Source organism: Haliaeetus albicilla, chromosome 2 (genome assembly GCF_947461875.1).
Source record: "Haliaeetus albicilla chromosome 2, bHalAlb1.1, whole genome shotgun sequence".
NCBI lineage: Eukaryota > Metazoa > Chordata > Aves > Accipitriformes > Accipitridae > Haliaeetus > Haliaeetus albicilla.
Genome location: NC_091484.1, coordinates 25,330,449 through 25,349,319, shown reverse-complemented (window position 1 = coordinate 25,349,319; position 18,871 = coordinate 25,330,449). Strand labels below are relative to the sequence as shown.

The 18,871-nt window shown below is 40.3% G+C and overlaps 1 protein-coding gene across 10 annotated transcripts in view; it reads left to right on the top strand.

Moving 5' to 3' along the window:
* The window catches only part of ZDHHC3 (zinc finger DHHC-type palmitoyltransferase 3), a 36,059-nt gene that overhangs the window by 10,579 nt on the left and 6,609 nt on the right, over positions 1-18,871 (top strand). For 8 of the 10 annotated variants that reach the window (XM_069811109.1, XM_069811063.1, XM_069811074.1 and 5 more), the window contains 5 exons: positions 3,260-3,589; positions 6,291-6,415; positions 9,514-9,610; positions 11,487-11,568; positions 13,362-13,492. In XM_069811109.1, the coding sequence (XP_069667210.1) occupies positions 3,284-3,589; positions 6,291-6,415; positions 9,514-9,610; positions 11,487-11,568; positions 13,362-13,492 (741 nt within the window). In that variant the 5' untranslated portion in view covers positions 3,260-3,283. Of the gene's footprint in view, positions 1-3,259; positions 3,590-6,290; positions 6,416-9,513; positions 9,611-11,486; positions 11,569-13,361; positions 13,493-16,110; positions 17,768-18,871 lie in introns of those variants that run through there. The other 2 variants (XM_069811127.1, XM_069811118.1) reach the window with 2 other exon arrangements.

Sequence of the window (18,871 nt, the reverse complement as noted above, 5' to 3'; positions counted from 1 at the left end):
AAGATAATGTACACTAAAACACACACATATTTCTCAAATAATGAACGATGTTTATGTACTGATTACTGATTTTTTTCATTTTGTTGTCTGATGATGCCTCTAAAGGAAGCATTAAATAACAAAGGGCATTAAATAACAAATTTGTCCTCCAGCCAGAAGTCTGAATTGGAGGCCTGTGCTCTATCCTCTTAACTGCTTCCTTACTGCACTGCAGAAACGAGTCCTCAGTCTTTCAGGCTGAGGTGTCTCAAGGCTCCTTCCAGTTTCTCCTTAGACAGTTACACAGCAATAGGTTTGTGGGTTTTTTTCCTCCCTCTAATTCAGCTCAATAATATTTCTGAGAGAGAGCTGTAGAACTCTTACTAGAGTGGAACCACTTCCTCCATTTGCAAGAGAGATTAATTTTTATTTGACTGCTGAAGTGTGCTGTTCAGGACTAAACCCACAGTTTAATCACTATGTATTTGTCTAGCTTTCAGTCAGTCTCTACTAATACTGGCCTTAAGGTGACTTGTCAAACTAATTCCTCTGTTAAATAGGAGTTTGCTTTTCCTGTGATCGTTTCATTCCTTTGTTTTGGGAAACAAAACCTCGGGGTGAGGGTGGAGAAAGGCTCAGAGTCTAGGCAAAAAATCCTGAAAGTCTGTGTTCAGGACTATACCAGCTTGTTACTGCACCTGATGTGTCAAGTGGAAGACTTCCGTTTGAAAATCAAACACCTAAATTACTGTTTTCTTTCATATTTTTTAATGCAATGATGTTACTGTCAAATAAACATTGTTGCCAGGCTTGAGTCTTTAATTATGTCAGCTTTATTTTGAGTTGGCAAACCAGCATAACAATTTTAATAAGATTATTAAATAATGCAATGAAGGTTAACCTATTTCCTTGGGGGAGGGATTGAGTCTTTAAAATACTTAAGTCTGTGTGAATACCTAAGCGTCCTTAGAGAAATTGTTAAAAACTGGGGAAAAGGTATGGATTTACTAGTAGGTATAGATATATCTGAACTTAGACCACCAGATTGTTTGGTTAATCACTGTTTCTGAAAATTATATAGCTTGTTTCTGTAAGGATCAGGAGTCATGAGGCTAAATTATAGCTGTGGTTAAAAGACAAAGTAATTATAATGTGGTATGTGAATTCTGTGATTGAGGAGAGGTTGGTTGGTTTTTTTCCTTACCAACGTAAATGAGATCCACACGTGCACATTTTTATCCTGATTTTTCTGTTCTGTGTGATGTATGTATAAGTGTAAGACTGATACGCTTTACCATTAATCCATGTGACTTTCTTCAGATTCATAAAACATCTTAAACTCTCTCACCTGGCAGCATACTAAATGCTAAAACCAGAAATATAAGAAAATACCTAATTCTCCTAGTTTATTTATACCAGTTATGTTAGAAAACAAAATATTGTAAACGGTCTGATTCATCCACTTCTGTGCACCTAGTAACTTTGCTCTCCTGGCTCTTGCCTCTCACTGTGGCAATAGCAGTTCCAGTCACCTCTCTTCCATGTCACTTGCACTAACATGCACAAGCTTGTCACTTCTGTGCTTGGATTTAATTAATCATCCTGCTCATTAATAACCTTACTCTTTGGCTGTGGGAGACTAATTGTCCTCTTATGAATTTGGTCCTCTTGAAATAACAACTAGAAAGCAAACTATCATCTCCTTCCCTGTCTAGGTAGGGGCAGTAGCATCTCAGTTTAGGTCAGTGTTATGCAAAATAGAGCTTTCTCCTTGTACTCAACAGAACTTAGCCATAAAAGTTTTGAGAGAAGTTTAAGGTCCTAGGTACTTTTGTGATCCTCTCACTGTGTTTTCTGTAAAATTTATCCATTTTGTATAGGCGACAGTGGCACTTTTTTAACAATTAAACACAAAAATCACTTTAGTATGAACTTTTTTGGCAGAAAACATAATTAACAGTGAACATTGTCTCCCTTTCTCTGAATTAAAATGTAAAAATGTGTTCTATTTTTTTTGCAAAGAAATGAGAATAATCCTTACATGTTGAAACAGGAGGCTGAACCCTTCTGTTTAGGTATATGCAATTCAGTGTATTTGGTAGCAAAATAATTGTATCCATTTTTGTAGAAGGTGGGTCTTTATGTAGGGATTGTATTGGTTTTGAGCTTTTAGAGCATTGTGCAAATACCCTGTTAAGAAGTGTCTTTGAAAGAAGTTGCTGGGTGTATAAAGAGCCACTTTTAAAGCGCAGCATTCCAGGTGTGCTCTGACATTGAGTGGTGTGTGTTCACAGTGCAGATTGATTGCCCGCCAAAGTCTTATGAGCACCTTTTTTGTTTTCTCAAATGCCTGTGTTTGGTGGAGTTACACTGAAACTACAGTAAGTGCTGTGCATACTTGGAGTAGTACAGTAGCTCAAGATGGACCTTACCCTCTGAGTAGACAAGGTGCCTGGCAGAGACAGAGAGGACAGGGCAATGGCAGCAAGTGTCCTGTTAGTGCCATTATTACAGTGGAGTGGAGTTAGCTAGAAGTGCTAAAGGGGAGCTAAAACAAATGCCATTGAGAGATGGAGCAAAGGTGGTGGGAGAAGCATGGCAAAGCAGAAGACGTACAAGGGACATAAGGCCGAAGGAGGAGGTGAGAGTGGGATAGCTGTTGTTCAGGAAGCGCATCCTCCAGCCAAGACTAGAAATTCCTGTCAAGATCTTTGCCTGGTTTGCTTCTTCAGCAGTTCCTGTCACTGCTGCTTCACAGTGGTTTGGTTTTGCAGTTACCCCAAAGCCGTGAGTCAGTGGTTAAGGAGAAAGGAAACCTCTTCCACTTGCTAAGCTCCCCAGTATCTGTAGGAGAGACCCTTCCCCAGGTCTGAGGCAGAAAAAAGGGACCCTGCCAGCTGTGCCACGTCTTTCCTTTTTTCCTCATGTCCAGTTCTTGCTTCAGTTCCTGCTGTGGCAGCTCCTGTTGGCACCTACCTGACCACTTTCTCTTCATTAAAATGCTTGTTGCCTTTCCTCTGGAGGGGTGGAGGTGGCACACAGGTGGATTTAATGTGTAATTAAGCAAGTCTTAAAAGAGTCTTCTGAGTAAGAAGTGTTCTGGTAAGCACAAGAGTCTGGTTTCCAAATGCACTATTTTGTGTTTGCTTTATCTATCTTTTTTGCTTTTTCAACTCACTTTCTGCAGTTTGGAATTTCCCACGTGATCCCCATGCCATTATGCGAACAGAGGTCTACGTGTCTTGCAAAGCAGTGATCACTGTTTCTGACTCTCTTTCAGATGCAAGTATGGACATAATAGCCTATGATGATTACTCCAGTCCACCGCTTCAGAGATATTGAAAGGAAACCTGAATACCTCCAGCCAGAAAAGTGTGTTCCACCTCCTAGCCGCGCTTCCCTGGGAACAATGTGGTTTATTCGAGATGGCTGTGGTATTGCATGTGCTGTCGTTACCTGGATGCTGGTGTTCTATGCCGACTTTGTAGTCCTTCTTGTCATGCTAGTTCCATCAAGAGATTATGTTTATAGTGTCATCAATGGCACACTGTTCAACACCTTGGCTTTCCTCGCTTTGGCTTCACATTTTCGTGCTATGCTGACAGATCCAGTAAGTATATCTCTCTCTGTATGTCTCGGAAAGAAACAGGCGGTGTTTTTCTTGTCTGCTAGATGTTGGGTAACTCAGTTGCTGAGTGAGTGGCAGATTTAAATAACTTTTGTGTGTCAGCCTGCTGAGTGAGGGTGCTGATGTGGTATGCTAATTTCTCATCCCACTCAAGTCAGATGCAAAGTCAAAGACCCAGCTTTAGGTTCCCGTTGTGTGAGCAGCTCTTCTTTTTGCACTGGGAAGGGGAGCGTTTCTCTCTGACGCTGTTTTCTCCCCAGTGGCAGATCTTGTGTTTGTGGCCTGTTGTGTCTTGACAAACAGGAAAGCTGGAAAAGCTGGTTTTGGTTGTCTGCCTTGGCAAGTATTGCTTCAGCAGAGTGGAGCAGAACATGTGTTGTTTTGAAAATCCATGTTACCATCTCTCATATTAGTGATTTAGTTGAGTTTATTGAACCATGCTGAAATAAATACTATGCGAGCTTGCTAAGAGCTGACAGTTCTTAGGCAGGTGGGAAGCATCAGAGTTGTAAGACCCCCTTGTATGTCTCTGTAAGACATTGCTTTATGAGAGATCTGGTCTGCTGCTTTCTTGTCTTTCAGCTAGTGAGAAGGTAGAGTTTAGTACCATGATGCTTATTCTGAGTGAAGTGTGATGGTGTATTTTGTTTATTAACCTCTGGACAGTAGAATCAGTTCAAAACCCCTACTCCACTAGTCAGTGGAAGGAAAAACAAGCTTAGATTCACTCCTCTTGGCCCCTTCCTCCTGAGTGTTCTTGTTGCTACTGGGAATGGTGGTGTGCCTCTGATACTCTATTCCTTCCCAATGTAATTTCCTACTTGAAACCTTGTTAGGTGCCATTAAAAATTCAGTGTAATCTTTGTTTCTTAGTTTCCAGCTCTCCCAGAGGCCACAGCACTGCAGAAATGGCTTGATTTGGGGTAATTTCACAGTTTATGGTAAAGACTGATGCATTGCACACTACTGCTGCTGGGCAGAACTGTAAGCAGTAGCTAAGGCTCTGAAACTTACAGCTGGTGGACTTGGGAATACAGGGTTGCAGCAATTTGTTATATAGTTGATATCCTAGGAGTTTTCATTGTTGCTGCTGTTAATTATTGTATGCTGTGTGGCTTTAATGCCTAGGGACCTTCAGGTTGCTGGAATTATTTTGCAGGGTTAGCAGGAACTCATTTGAAACAAAAGCTGTTTTCTGAAGCAGACTGGGCAAGCAGCATTGGAGAAGCAGATACAATCTCTATGCCGAGTAATTGGGAAAGGATACATTAATTCCTAGCACGTGGTAGGATTTTTGTGTGTCAATGGTGAGAGCCAGTCCGAATTTTTTGTTCTATTCTTTGTAGAGCTTTTTATGAGGAAATCAGCTAAACAAATGGAGGAGGGGAGATAAAGTGAGGGGATGCAGCAACATCTGGCAGACAGTGTGAGTCAGGGATGAAGGAGGCTGCCAGGATATGGGGAACCAGGGACACATCTAGGATCAGAATGAAACAGAAAGCACTGCTGAGGCAAACAAACAGGAATTCTTATTATAAATAAATGAACACCTGAATTCTTCAGAATTGGTAATGTGTGTCATGCTTTTCAGGAGCTGCTTTCTGTGGATTCTTGCCAAAAACATTCCTAAGGTTTTGGGCTTTGCTGTGTACTAAAGAGAGGGAACATCAGTTGTAGCATTTTGTGGAAATTGGTCTTGGTAATTTTTAAATTGATCAGGCCTGTTGGGAGGTTTTTGTGGAAAAACCCAAAGACTGCTCAAGAAAGCCTTATAGTAATGATTTAATGTGCAGTTTTCTCACTGATGTATATTATTCCTGTTTATTGCTGTTGGGAGGTTGTATAGATGTGTTAAAAAGATTGTTCCATCAGAAATCTGTTAAAATGTTACAGCCCTGCTTTTATTTCAGTATAAAAGCCTTAGATCCACAGAGGTGCATTTGTGCCAATGTACCAGCACCGATTTAATACAGTATATTTCATGACCTTTGGTTTTGGGTTTTGGTTTTTTTTTTTGAGCCCTAGAAGGGCTAGAAACTCTTGAACTCAGACTCCTGCAGCAGCAATACGTTACCTGTTTAAAGACACGAATTTTAAAGTGGCAATTGCACAACTAAGAAAGTTTTGCCTAGTCTTATTCAGGTGGGAGGTTTCTTAGTGTTCACTGTTTGAATGTTAAAGCCCAATACAAATAACAAATACACAATGGAAGCATAGCTATAAATACATGAGGCGTTTACCAGCAACTTAGTGTACACAGTGATACTTTGTAAGTAGCTGCTTCTACTGGAATAAAACATCTGCGGTTTCTAGTTTGTGATACGAAACACTGGCATGATAAATTTGTTGATAGATGTGAAGAGAGGGATAAGGATTCTTAAATATTGTAAGGTTACTATAGGATTACAAAAGACTGATTGCTTAAGTGAGGATTTGCTGATGTTAAGAAAAAAAAACAAACCACCAAAATAATGTTTAAGTATGTGGTTCCATATACTAGGACCTCATTTTAATTTCTTTTTTGAATCTTCTTGCTCTTCCCGAAACTCTGTTGATCTTAGGGAAGTTTTTATTTCTCTCTTCCCTCCCCTCCCATTGTTTTATGTCATCCTATTGTTCTTGGCACTTGTAATGTCCACAGGTTAATCTTCTGGTTTTTTTTTTTTTTTTTTTTTTCCTGCAGGGTGCTGTACCCAAAGGTAATGCCACAAAGGAGTTCATTGAGAGTTTACAGCTAAAGCCAGGACAGGTGGTTTACAAGTGCCCAAAGTGTTGTAGCATCAAACCTGACAGAGCACATCACTGCAGGTAAAGTCTTTTCTGAGGATTGCCCTTTTGTCAAGACCTCAAGAATTACCCAGTGTGCTTTGATCTAAATTGTTATTGGAGTCTCAGACTGGAGTGGTTAAGTTCAGAGATTGGCATCCGAATTCTGTTGTCAATAGTGCCAGGCACATTGAAGCTTCTCTGAAAAAATCTCAGGCCTTTTCTGAGAGAAGTTTTCATCTATAGCAGGCTGGGACCACTTCTTGCGAAGTGTGAAACACTTAAAATGAATGCCTTGACTCTAGACCTGTAATTGACATTGCATAAATCTTCATGTACATGTGACTTAAAAAGAGACATTATATACCAGAATGGATAGAAATCCATAAAATGTAAAGTCTCTCAAAAGGTCAGTGTCCTTTCTATTTTTGTTTTTTTTTTTTTCACAAAACCCATTTGTCTAACTGTAGATTCTATTTAGAAGTTATATTTAAGTTAAAAATAAAGTTCAGGTAACTGTAAATATTTTTTAAGAGTTCTGACTTCCACATTTTCATTGAGTACTGTGACTTTGTTTTGTGCTTTGTGATAAATCAGTATGGCTACTGATCTGTCATGTTCTTTCTTTCTCCGGTGGGATAAACTTCCCTGAAGAGAGTAACTGGTAGTGAGCGTTTGAGTACTAAAGGCAGTGAGCAAAAAAAAATAACCACTTCCTAAAATTCTCTTCTGCTTTTAAAGCAAGCGAACCTGCTTTCCAGAAAAGTAGTTAATGAGTTTGTATTGGTGCCCCTTCCTTACCTACTCAAAAACCAATACATCCTGAGAGAGTTTGTATCCAGGTTACTGCTGATCATGCAGGGGTCTTGTAGGGAGGGGAATATGTGGTACTGAGCTGAACAAACTTGTTCTGCTGTTTTCATTTTTCATATTTATTTTCAGAGCTTTAGTTTGCAAATGTTTTTCTTTTTTTGTTGTTTTTTTATTTTAATCAAAATCAGGAGTTGGTTTTCAGCAGGAACAATGTGATCATGCCTATCACTTATTAATGTTACTGTAGAGTGCTACTGTAGAATCCCCTCTGACACTTCTTCAATTATGAATGAAACTTCACATCTAAAATGCTGTCTTGCTGATGACTGGCAGTGTAGGTGAATGAGAGAGACTCTTTGGCTAAACACAAAATGTCGCTCCATTTTTTTCTATGCTTTAAGATAACTTTAGACATTAAGATTTGGGAAACTGATCCACTGAGTACTGATGCTGTTGAGAATCTTCAGTCAAACCGTTTTTTGTGGGGTAGGGGAATTTATTGGACTTCAACACATCAAGGTTGTGCATATGCATCAGCGGGAGATACTGCTAGCTGTATGTCTGAGGGACCAGGGTGTTTTTTGATTCATAGGCTGTTTTGTGAGTCCCCCATGCCCAGCAAACTACTCCTGCCAGCGTTTGGAAGCTGCGTGGTTGAGCAGGGGGAGAGTGTCTGAGTATGGGCAATCCCTGCTGCCTATAGTTTTCATTTTCAGTCTTAGTTTCTGTGTTTCCTTTTCTACCATCTAGTTTTGTGTTCTGCCTGTCATCCAGCTGCTTTTGGTCCATATGCATGGAATAAAATCTCTCCTCTCAGCCTTAGCGATCTCCTTCACAGAGGTCGTTTTTGGCTTGGCTGCTTCAGGTTGTCCCTCTGGGGAACTAGGATCTAGGAGCAGTTGAAGGGGTTGCTTGGGTACTTACCTGTTTCAGAGCCCAAGAGAAGCGTGTGCACATCTGCATGCAGTAAATTAGACCACAGGGAGACAGACATCCTCCTGCTTTACACCACATGCACTGCCTCCACCCCCTTTTTTTTTAAACCAGTAATATATACTTGTCGTATGAAGTATGATGCTATCTGGCAGATAAATTGTTTTTACTGTGCCAGCTGATTTTAGTCCCCATGTAGCTCAAAAATCATTTCAGGCTGTTTATCCTAGCGAAACAAGGCTTTTTCTGTTTTCCACTGCACCTGGGGCTGGCAAGTAACAGGGTACCTGTGCCTGCCTGAGGAGAAGCAGCTCCTGGTCTGGCCCCATGCCAGGAGGCTGGGGGACTGCCTGACCAACCTTTCATTTAGGGTCAGGGCTATAGCAACTCACTTGTTTTTCAGGCATGGCATGTATCCTTGGGGATTCCCCCCCCCCCCCCCCCCCGCCATGTAGAGTGAGTGCAAGGCTGTTCTGACAGAGAGGTTTTCTATTATTTATTCATACGTGCTCATAAGAATGTGTTTATGGTTTTGTTTGAGTTTCCCTTAAGCATTTGGGTGTTGAAGTTTATTGTTTATATTGAGGTCAAAATATTTTTTGTTACAAGAAGAAAAATAAAATTAGCAGAGCCCTCAATCCTTTCTGTTTCAGTGCTGCCAGAATTGTTCTGGAATGGCTGTTTCCTTTCTGGGTCTATTGTTTGTTTGTTTGGGGGTTTTGTGTTTTTTCATATTTGATTTCTGTGCTTGTTTGTGCAATGTGGTATCAGGAGACTGCCTTTCGTCTCCTATCATATGAGGAAGCGGCAGAGAAAAAGACTTCCTTTATTATGTGAGTTGAAGCAGTTACTGACTAAGCAAGAGAATGATGTTCAGACAAAATAATAATCTTTTAATTATTTGACTTCTAGCCACAATATGTGTGCTGCCAAGAATTTGAATTTTGATTTTATTAGTCTGGTTTTGTGAAGTGTTTTAACGTCTAATTTTACCTTGAATGTATGTTGTGGTACTGTCTTCCTGACTGACTGCCACAGCTGTTTTATGCTAGTTTGCGGCTTACCTTGATGTCAAGAATCTTTTCTAGTGCTTTATTTAATTTTCTTTTTTGCAAGTTCCTGCTACCAGCTGATGTTGGTAAATAAACCTTAGTCTGTTATTAACAACTCTGAAAAATATTCATTTCTGCTTTTCATATCTTTCTGGTTTTTGTTTGGTTTTAATTTGTGGACATTTTCATGGACCAAATAGGTTAAAACTAAACTAAATCACAGATTTTTTTTTTTCCATCTGTCTGAATGTATTGTTCAAACCATATTTTGGCAGAATCACTGATGTGAATATTATGCTAAGGAATGAAATGTGCTATAAATAAAGACCTGTATTCTTTCAGTGTTTGCAAGAGGTGTATTCGGAAAATGGACCATCACTGCCCGTGGGTCAATAACTGTGTAGGAGAGAATAACCAGAAGTACTTTGTACTGTTTACAGTAAGTATTTTGCAAGTGGTGTTTGAGGTTGTCCAATGGGCAGTGCTGAAATGCTGTGTGTAGTCCGTGAAACAGCTCCGAAGGCTGGCTTTCTCTTCTTTCCCCTTTCAGAAGAACTTTACAGGGAACTGTTGCAGACTTTTGTTCCGCTGATTAGGAAACAAACACAACATGACAACAGGAAAAAGGCATCATAGGAAGTATTTGCCAGGGTTTTGTGAGGTTTGTGTTGACAGTTGTTGGGCCCCTATTTCGGAATGTGAGTAGTTTATCGTGGTGTTGAGCTCTTTGAGGTGTGGGCCATCCTTTTACACCGTACTGTGGCTGGTAGGGTCCCAGGCCGTATGTAGGGTTCCTAAATGTTGTAGTTGTATGAGTACCTGTGTGGAATCATATAATAAGAACTGTTGCCACATCTTAAGTGAGGAGTGGGAAGCCTGCATCCCCTTTGGCAAGAATTATCCACCTTTTACTTGCAAGTGGTTTATTTGCATACTTGAAAACCAAGGAGGTGTTTGACTTTTTGTACTACGTCTGTGGCATCACGAGTAAGAAAACAGAAGTGCAAACTTGAATACTACATATTTCTGAAAGGGTTGAAATCTGTTTCATCAAAGCGAACTGCAAATATCCCGTGGGAGTAACGTGAACATTACATGGCTGAGTTTCAGTGATGCTCTGTTTTATTAATAAATCTTTTGAGACATCTCTAGGTTCAAGGAAGAATGTTCTCAGATTTCCAAGTAACAAGGGGGAGGTTTTCAGTTAAATGGAAAGGCTTACTGTTTTATGGTGTGGTTTGTTAGGATGTGGATTACAGAACAAAACAAATCCCATTTCTTTCCCTTGAGCAAGGGTTTTTTCACCCTGAGGAGTGAGCTAGGTGTTTTAATTCTATCAAAAGGATTTCTGTTAAAACTGACATCTACTTTCAAGCAGACTGTTTTACATACTTAATGTAGTTGAGAGAAACAGAATAAGGGTTGCTGGTTTTGTTCTTGGTTATTCTTTTGAGACCTGAGGAGGTGAAAGAATGGCAGCACACTCAACTTGCAAGGAAAACCAAAATACTCTCCTGTCACCTTTTACTGCTTCCACAGGGGCTTCTTGTAACAAAATCTCTCTCCCTTCTAATACCTGCCGACCTTTGTCAGAGCCTGTACGTTCAGGACAGTCATCTTTTTAGCCATGTCTCGGTAAATTGTAGTGTATGTAGCATTGTGTATAGTGTAAAGCTTTTTGTTACAAAGCTAAGACCTAATTTAAACCAAAAAGTATTAAGTACAAAGTATTAAAGCTTGAGAGAAACTTTCTGTGCCAGTATCTGCCTCGGGGAAAAATACTTACTGGGGAAAAAAAAAAAATTTCTGAAACTTGTGCTGAAAAATAGATACAGTGCATTTTGTGGTTAGCTGTGCATTAGCTGTTGTTTCTCTGGGAATCTAGTGCTCTCAAGAGCAAGGATGTAAGCTTTGACAACATGGTACCTCAATGTCAGAGTGTTGCTGTTCTCCAAAAGTTGCGCTGTACTCAGTGGAGATAAGGACAGTAAGCTGTGCTGAAGGCCTCACTGGGCCACAGGAGGCTGGGTTTTGTGTCCGGCTGGGTTTTGTGTTCAGCTGACTTTGAATTAAGCAGTCTCCCTCGTGTTCACTCAGAGCTGTTAGTAAGGCCAGAATGAGTCTGTGTAGTCTTGGCATTTGCGAGCTTCAGGGTGCTTTTTTAGGGGGAATGGGAGGGCTTGGTGGTTTTTGGGGTGGTTTGTGGTTTGGGGTTTTTTTTTTTTTGAAGTCTTAACACTTTGATTTATTTCATGTTTAGAAGATTTAGCGTTTTGGTCTTTAAACTTACCTGTATTACATCCTTTATTTTTCAGATGTATATAGCCCTGATTTCCCTGCATGCTTTAATCATGGTGGGATTTCACTTCTTGTATTGCTTTGAAGAAGACTGGACAAGTGAGTACTAACAAAATGCCTCATTAAAATACCAGATTAGCCTATGAATAAGACCTTATAATGCAGCTTGCTTGTAAGGCAACCCCTTTTATTCTGGTTTCAGAAGACTGCTATCAGGGCTCTGCTCTGCTACCTCTGCTGTCTGACTTTTTTTTTAATGGTCAATCCTGGAACTTCGTAATTCTTTCTGACATGCTGGGATCTCTGTCCTGAAAAGTGCTGTTTTAACTTAAGCCTGATACTGCCTAGGGAGAAGCTGAGATGTGAAGACACCTAGATAGTATGTGTGCAATAATCTACTGTTGACGTGAATGCAGCACTAATCTCCTGAATGCCAACACAAGATAAGAAGAATGTGTATGCTTTTTTTAAAAGGGTAGTGTGAATCATTCTTGCAAGACTGCCAAGAAGACATGCTAACTCAGATCCAAAAATCCATCCTCACGAGAACAAACAATTCCTTTCCACAAAAAACCCCAACCCAAACCCAAACAAACAAATGAAAAAAACCCCAGCCCTCACTCCAGAGCTGCCAGTGAATAAATTTTCACAAAGCCAGTTGAGATGTGTTTTTAAAAACAAATGGATGTAGGAAATCTTCTAGGTAATACTGAGTCAAACAGCAAGCTGTCAAAGAATGTGTGTGCAGATGTATATGCTGCTTGTGGATTTTTTTTGGAAGAACATTAGCTTCATTTTTCTTGGAGTTTCAATTGTGTCATTCAATATAACGGCTGGTTTTAGTTTATAAAACTGCAGGGGATGGATACCTTTACACATATGAACTGAGTTTGACAAGATTGTTCTGCGGTTCAAAGCTTTGTAAAACAGCTGCCAGCTGCCACTGAAAACATCTGGATTGACTACAGTGGCCAGGGCTATAGGAGAAGGGTACATCAAAAGACAGAGTTTCCTTTGCCCCCTTTGTCAGAGCCTGTATCTGGGGGGTAAGCACTTTTCCTGCCTGTTCCAGGTTTAGGTGGCAGAACAGAGCTGTTAAGAGAGATGGATCTGTTCCACCTGCCTTGGATTTGTGCTGATTGTGTTAGCCCCTGATTATGGTGTATCTGTTAAAGCTTAACATCTCGTGAGAAAAATAGGGGGTTTCGGTGATACTGGTTTCTTGGATTTCAGAAAAATCTGGAGGTGTTCTGACATTTACAATACTCAGCACTATGATTTTTGCCCTATAACATTTTTCTTCCTCTTCCTTTCTTCTGCTCCTCTTTTATAGTTACCTCCTCAGATTTTTTTTCAGCTCTTGCTTGAGTTTGCACTATAGAGTACAAGGAAAAGTAAGAATTTGGCTTAATGTCCTTCTTTAGGTTATGACTTAAAGCAGTTATGAAAGGAAGCGTACTCTGGTTTTATGTTGGTGCTACAGAAATAATTATCCTTGTGTCCTGACCACTAGCTTGAGATTTCTAATGGACTTTATCATTGTGGAAAATCTGTTAAGATTAAGGTTTAAGGGAGAAGCTACAAGTGAAATGGAGCAGAGTAGAGTCCTAGCCAGTGTGCTGGGGAAACACCTAAGTGAAAAAGAATGTTGCATTCTGGAAGCGTTGCAGGCTTTTTTTGGTTTTGCTTTTTTTTTAAACTTGCAGGAGTGATCATTTCATTGTTGAATATTCTCAAGAATGTCAGAGCTTCCCTGTGCACCTTTTTGAGAATGTGATCATATAATTTATTTTGATAGTTTGAGTATGGAAAACTCATGGCTTAGCAGGTGTTTTGCAGCTGCTGCACTACCTGATCTCTCCTCTTCCAACTCTGTTGTTTTGTCTTCACAGAATGCAGTTCCTTCTCTCCACCAACTACAGTGATTCTTCTCATCCTCTTGTGTTTTGAGGCTCTCCTATTTCTCATCTTCACCTCAGTTATGTTTGGGACCCAAGTACACTCCATCTGCACTGATGAAACGGTGGGTGTGTTGCACACTCTCTCCTTTACCCCCTGTCTCTCACCGTTTGTAGAAGGGTTTTACCTCATTGCACGGGGACTTCGTGGATGTGTACCCTTTGAGGAAAGATCCAATGTAATAAACTGAGCTCGCACAGTGCTGGATTGTGCTCTCTGAAGGTTACTGTGAGAAGTAGTGTACACCTATATATTGGCTGGGATGCTGTGTTGGCAGTACCTCTGATAAGGTAGGCATTGCTAATGGATTACTCTGTAGAGAGTATTTGTCCCTGCGGATTCAAGAACCTTTTTTCTTTAATGAAGTGCTTTTACATTGGTATTGTCTGAAATTCAGCTGTGTGTCCCCTGATGTCACTATTTACAGCTTTATGTGCTGGAAAGCCAAGATGAGTAGGTGCGGGATGGATAGATATAGATATACACACACACGGATTTCTTTTAGTCTAGAAGATTTCCAGTTTTATCTGCTTGTTAAACAGTTCAAAAACTCTTGCCAGAGGGAAAAAGAAAAGGGAGTGGAGTAGGCTTATGGAAACCTGCTGGCTGCAGTAGAGGTTACGTAGTAGTGTTGCAGTCCATCGTATATCCCTGCATTTGCCCACTTCTGTAAAAATGGAGCTGGTGACTCCTGGGGATGTTCCCACCCTTGTGAATACTGCCGGCCTTCACCAAGCATGCTCAGATATCTGAATTAACTGGAGTGGTTGAAGAGGAGTGATAGTCTTAAAAGAGTGACAACTCTTATTTCTTCCCCTGCCTCCCCAAGTTTTCTTTCCCCTTCACTTGTTTGCCCATGGCCAGTCGAAGCTAGAATAGTTTTTTTTGCTGCTGTTGGAGACCTATGGGTGGCACTGTAGACTGTAAGAGCCCATTGCTGCCGAGTCTTTTTTTTAATGCTTGGCTTCTGCAAGAGGCCAATGTTCACACTGTGATTCTTCTGTGTTCAGAGGAAGACTTCAGCTGTTCTTTCTGCTGGGGAGAGCCCCAGGAAGAAGTACAGTGTCATACAGAACAACAAGATCCTGTCGAGCTTGAGTTTATCAATAAGTGCGTAAATTAACAATGCTGCCTCTGAAATCATCTTTCTCAATCTTTGAAACCTGTCAAGTGTTTCTAGAAGCTGCTTCCTACAGCTGGGGGACCCAAATAAGTCCCCTGATTTTCCCTTCCCTTCAAATTCTGGGAACTCATAGATGTTAGGGGAACAATGCCACATTCTACAATAAAAAGTGAAATATGGTTTCCCCCTGTTGGGTTGTGTGTTTTCATTGTTGTTTTCTTTTTTAATATGTACCAGTAAGAATTTTGCTCTGTGGAATGTCTCGTTGTTGATTTGCTGGCATTGAAGTAGCTGTGTCTGGCATGCAATCTGTTTTGAGCAGAGGAGTATTTATTTCTAGATGAAATTCTTCCTGGTGCGGTCTCTTGCAGTATTTCACTTCACATTTTAGAGGCAGGGCTGTGTCTTGCCCTTTCTCGCCTTCCTCTTCCCATCACTGGGAGACCTCATTCCCCATCTTGTGTCTGCTGTCCCACCGGGATGGTTCCTTTCTGCCTGAAGGGACCCAGAACCCTAGTGTTTTGCTGTTGTCTCTCAAGGTGACATTTACCAGGGATCAGCACAACTTTTGCAGTTGACCCATGTTGTGTTCTGCAGAGCTCCTAGAATCGGTAATTTGAGACACACAAATGTATTACAGTGCATTAATCCATAGCATGGGAGAGACATGTAGGTCAGGAGAAGTTTACCTTGCAAAAGATCTGAAGTTAAAGAACAGAGTGATCTGCCTGCTGCTGCTACCCATGGAAGAGTAATGCTCTCCAGTGACTGCACTTATTCATTTTGCTTCTGTGGCAGCCAGGCATAGCTTTCCGGAAAGACCAAATTCACTTCGTGGGTTTTAGACACAATACAGATAATTTTAATATTTTTTTTTTTAATGATTGACTAGTGAATGTTTCAGCTGATTGCTTGATGGCTTATTTTTGTTCTCCCTCTAACCTTTACTAAACAATGCCAATGATTTCTCTCAAATCGATATCTTATTTAACCCTTTCTCCCTGCTGTCAGCCCGTGCATGTTTTAGCAGTGATTCTAATGAAACATGAAGAAGCACCAGGTAGACTCAGCTACACTGAGCCATGGGCACTTCCTGAACTTGCTTGGTGAATCTGGGAGCATTATAAAGATTATCTTTGGGTTTGTGTGGGTTTTTTTTATTTTTTGTCTGCAAGCTTATAATGGTTTCCTCTAAAACTTTTCCATCTGGTTAGCACATAATGCTTTCAGCCATTAAAGCACACACATACTTTTGTTTGGGTTTAGGTGGTGGGGTTTTTTTAACTGACATCAGAGGCAATTGGATGACAGGTCTTAAAAGGTTTGTGAACTATCTAGGCCTGAACAAAATGAAAGTAATTTTATTTCAAAGGAATACTTTCTATGCTTAGTATTTTTTTAGTATAAAACAATGAGAAGAAAAGGAAAGGCAGTATGGATGCATTTTTATTTTCTTACTCCATCCTTTGGATAAGGGGTAACTGAGAGTAGACCTTTCCCCAAATCCAGAACTACAAAATCTGAGTGTTTGACTGAAAATGTGATATTTCTGTTTTCAGGGAATAGAACAGTTGAAAAAGGAAGAGAGAAGATGGGCTAAAAAAACAAAATGGATGAACATGAAAGCAGTATTTGGCCATCCGTTCTCTATAGCATGGCTTAGCCCATTCGCAACACCAGACCAAGGAAAAGCAGACCCGTACCAGTATGTGGTCTGAGGAATTCTTGACCAGCATTTCCACTAAAATAGAAACATATTACAGCACTACTGTTATAAATTTTCCATGAATGTTTAAAACAAAAAGCAAAACAAACTTTTTAATGTCTACTAAATGGCTGATAATTGCAGAGAAAAAAAAGCCCTGTATTCCACAATTTTAGATAATTCTATATCTCTGGCTGAAACTGCTGCTGCTTCCCCCCTCCCTTCTTGTTTTTGGTTTGTGGTTTTTTTTTTTTATCTTGTTAACTTTACTGGCCTTTGTTTCTCTCTGCTCTGTATGGCATAACTAATGTGAAGGGGATCCTCTCTGTTGTGACCCACCTCTTCCGAGTAAATTCTCATGCTGTCTCCTGACTGTGATGAGCTCTGTCGAAGACATATGAGTGCCAACAGCCCTACACAGACACCTTTGGACTTCCTGAAGGAGCGCATTGCTCTTTCATAAGTGAACTTGAACGGGGAGGCAGACACTTCACTTACCAAAAGGTGCAAGACAAGAACGCAACACAGCAAGAGAGCCAGTTGACCTGGTGATCGCATACAGTTAAAAGTACTTAAAAACCATTGCCAACACCAATTCCCACCCCACCCTCCGTTTTCCTTCCAGCCACAGAACTGATTCCATCTTTCTGGCATCATTTTGTCTGTTCCCTCCCTTGCGTGCAGGAAATTGTTGCCCTCTTAGGATAACTGTGGCAGATTTAGAAGACTCTTTGGGTTATTAAATGCCTTATACTTGCAGGAAAGACAGAAATCTAATTTTCAGGTGTTTAGAATAGCAGAATCATCTTGTTTGTGTGTGTTTGTCTTGGTAAATGACTTGTTAGAGCAATGCCTGCTAAACAGTGTTAACGTGAAAAACTGACATGAATACCCAGATTACTATAAAGACTAATATTGCCAGGATGTGTAGGTGTACCAGGGTGATTGATTCTGTATTCTTAGCATTGCTCTGGTTTAGAGCTTTGTAAATCCTTTCTCATATTTATGCATATATGTGTATGTGTGTAAACACACACATGTGTATGTGTAAGTGTTCTAAATTGGGAAATATTTATGGTAAGGAGCATGCATACCGTTATGAACTGTGTGGTGATGAAAGTGGGAGGGACAGAAGGCATTCCAAAAACAGGTAGCGCTAAACCATTCATAACTACAACTGACATCTTGTGTTCAGGAAAGATTTTTATTCTATTTTTGGATCATGATTCCCATGGGCTCATCAAATGAATCGCAAACAAAGGAATAATACAAATCAGCTGTGTCCATGACTTCCAAGGAATCTTTTCTTTCCTTGGTTTAAAAGAAAATGGTATTTTTTTGGAAAATGAGCTGTTTAGACTGCTTCAAAGCCATGGGGAAGGGAGGGGAAATCAGGGAAGGAGAAATTTAATGGATGTCTCATTTTGGAAGTAATGTGAATGCTGCATCTTTTCAATCTGTCAATGCTTCCATATGGAAAACAAATGCAATAAAACTTTTCCAAAAACTTGTTTTCTGTTCTTATTTTCTTTCTTCACCTCAAATGTTGGGGGAAAAAATCTGTAATGGTTTTCTGAACTTTCACTTCTGTACACAAGCAGGCAGAAGCATATAAAGGTTAATTAACTGAGCGTTCAACTTTTAAGTTTAAAAATGAGTTAATCAGTAATATACTGATCTCTTTCTCAGTGGCTTTATTTCACCACTTGGAAGAGGCTGTTAGTAACTGCTCTGCTGTGTAAGTGGGCTGTTTCTGCAATCCTGCTTGCTCAGGGTTAGATCGTCAGGAGTATGTTGTGATCTCTGCTGCAGGACTGCACAGAGCGAGCCACAGGCTGCACTTGTGCCTTGGTGGGCAGATTCTGTGAAGGAAATGTGGCCTTTGCATGCGCACTTCCTTAATTGAAGAAAAGTTCAGGAAGAGTTTCGGTTTTGCTCTTATTGTGCTGATACTGCTGATAGTGGAGGGCTATTGTAAATAAATATGTAACTCTGATTTTAGTATGCAGTGGTGTTTTTCAGAGAATGCTCCCAGCTTAGTAGTTGAGGGCTGGATCTTTGGGCAGGATCAGTTCAGCTGGTGAGACTTGTGCAGGTGTAACTTGAATTGGTAGAGAATCCGGCCCTAAAGCTGTCTTGACGCAAAATCAGGTGTATTGAGGGGAGAGGCTTTAGTGAACTAGGCAATTAATGAATGAATGCATCTCTCTGTAGAGTTCGTTGCTTTAAAAATTGTTTTGATTACAAATTCCACTGGTGCTCATTCCAGCTTTGGTTTATTTTAATTACCCTTATTCACGATGCATTTTGGAGGAAGATTGGTTACGTTGTTCTGGCGTTTTGACTGTTGTGAAAAAATGTGTAATTAGTCAGTTTTTCTCATTTCAAACAATTGCAAATTGTCAAACAACATTATATAGTATTAATATTTGCAGTCAAACAGTTTTCGTTTTAAATGAGGCATCATCAGAGCTTGCAGAAGCAAATGTGCGTTGGTACCTGTCGTGTGTGTGGGTCCTCAGTTTTACTTGGCACTGTACAACTTGGCAGTGCAATTTGATGCAATTTGAATGATACTAAACGTGGGTCAGTATTAATATGAGAAAGGCAGACTT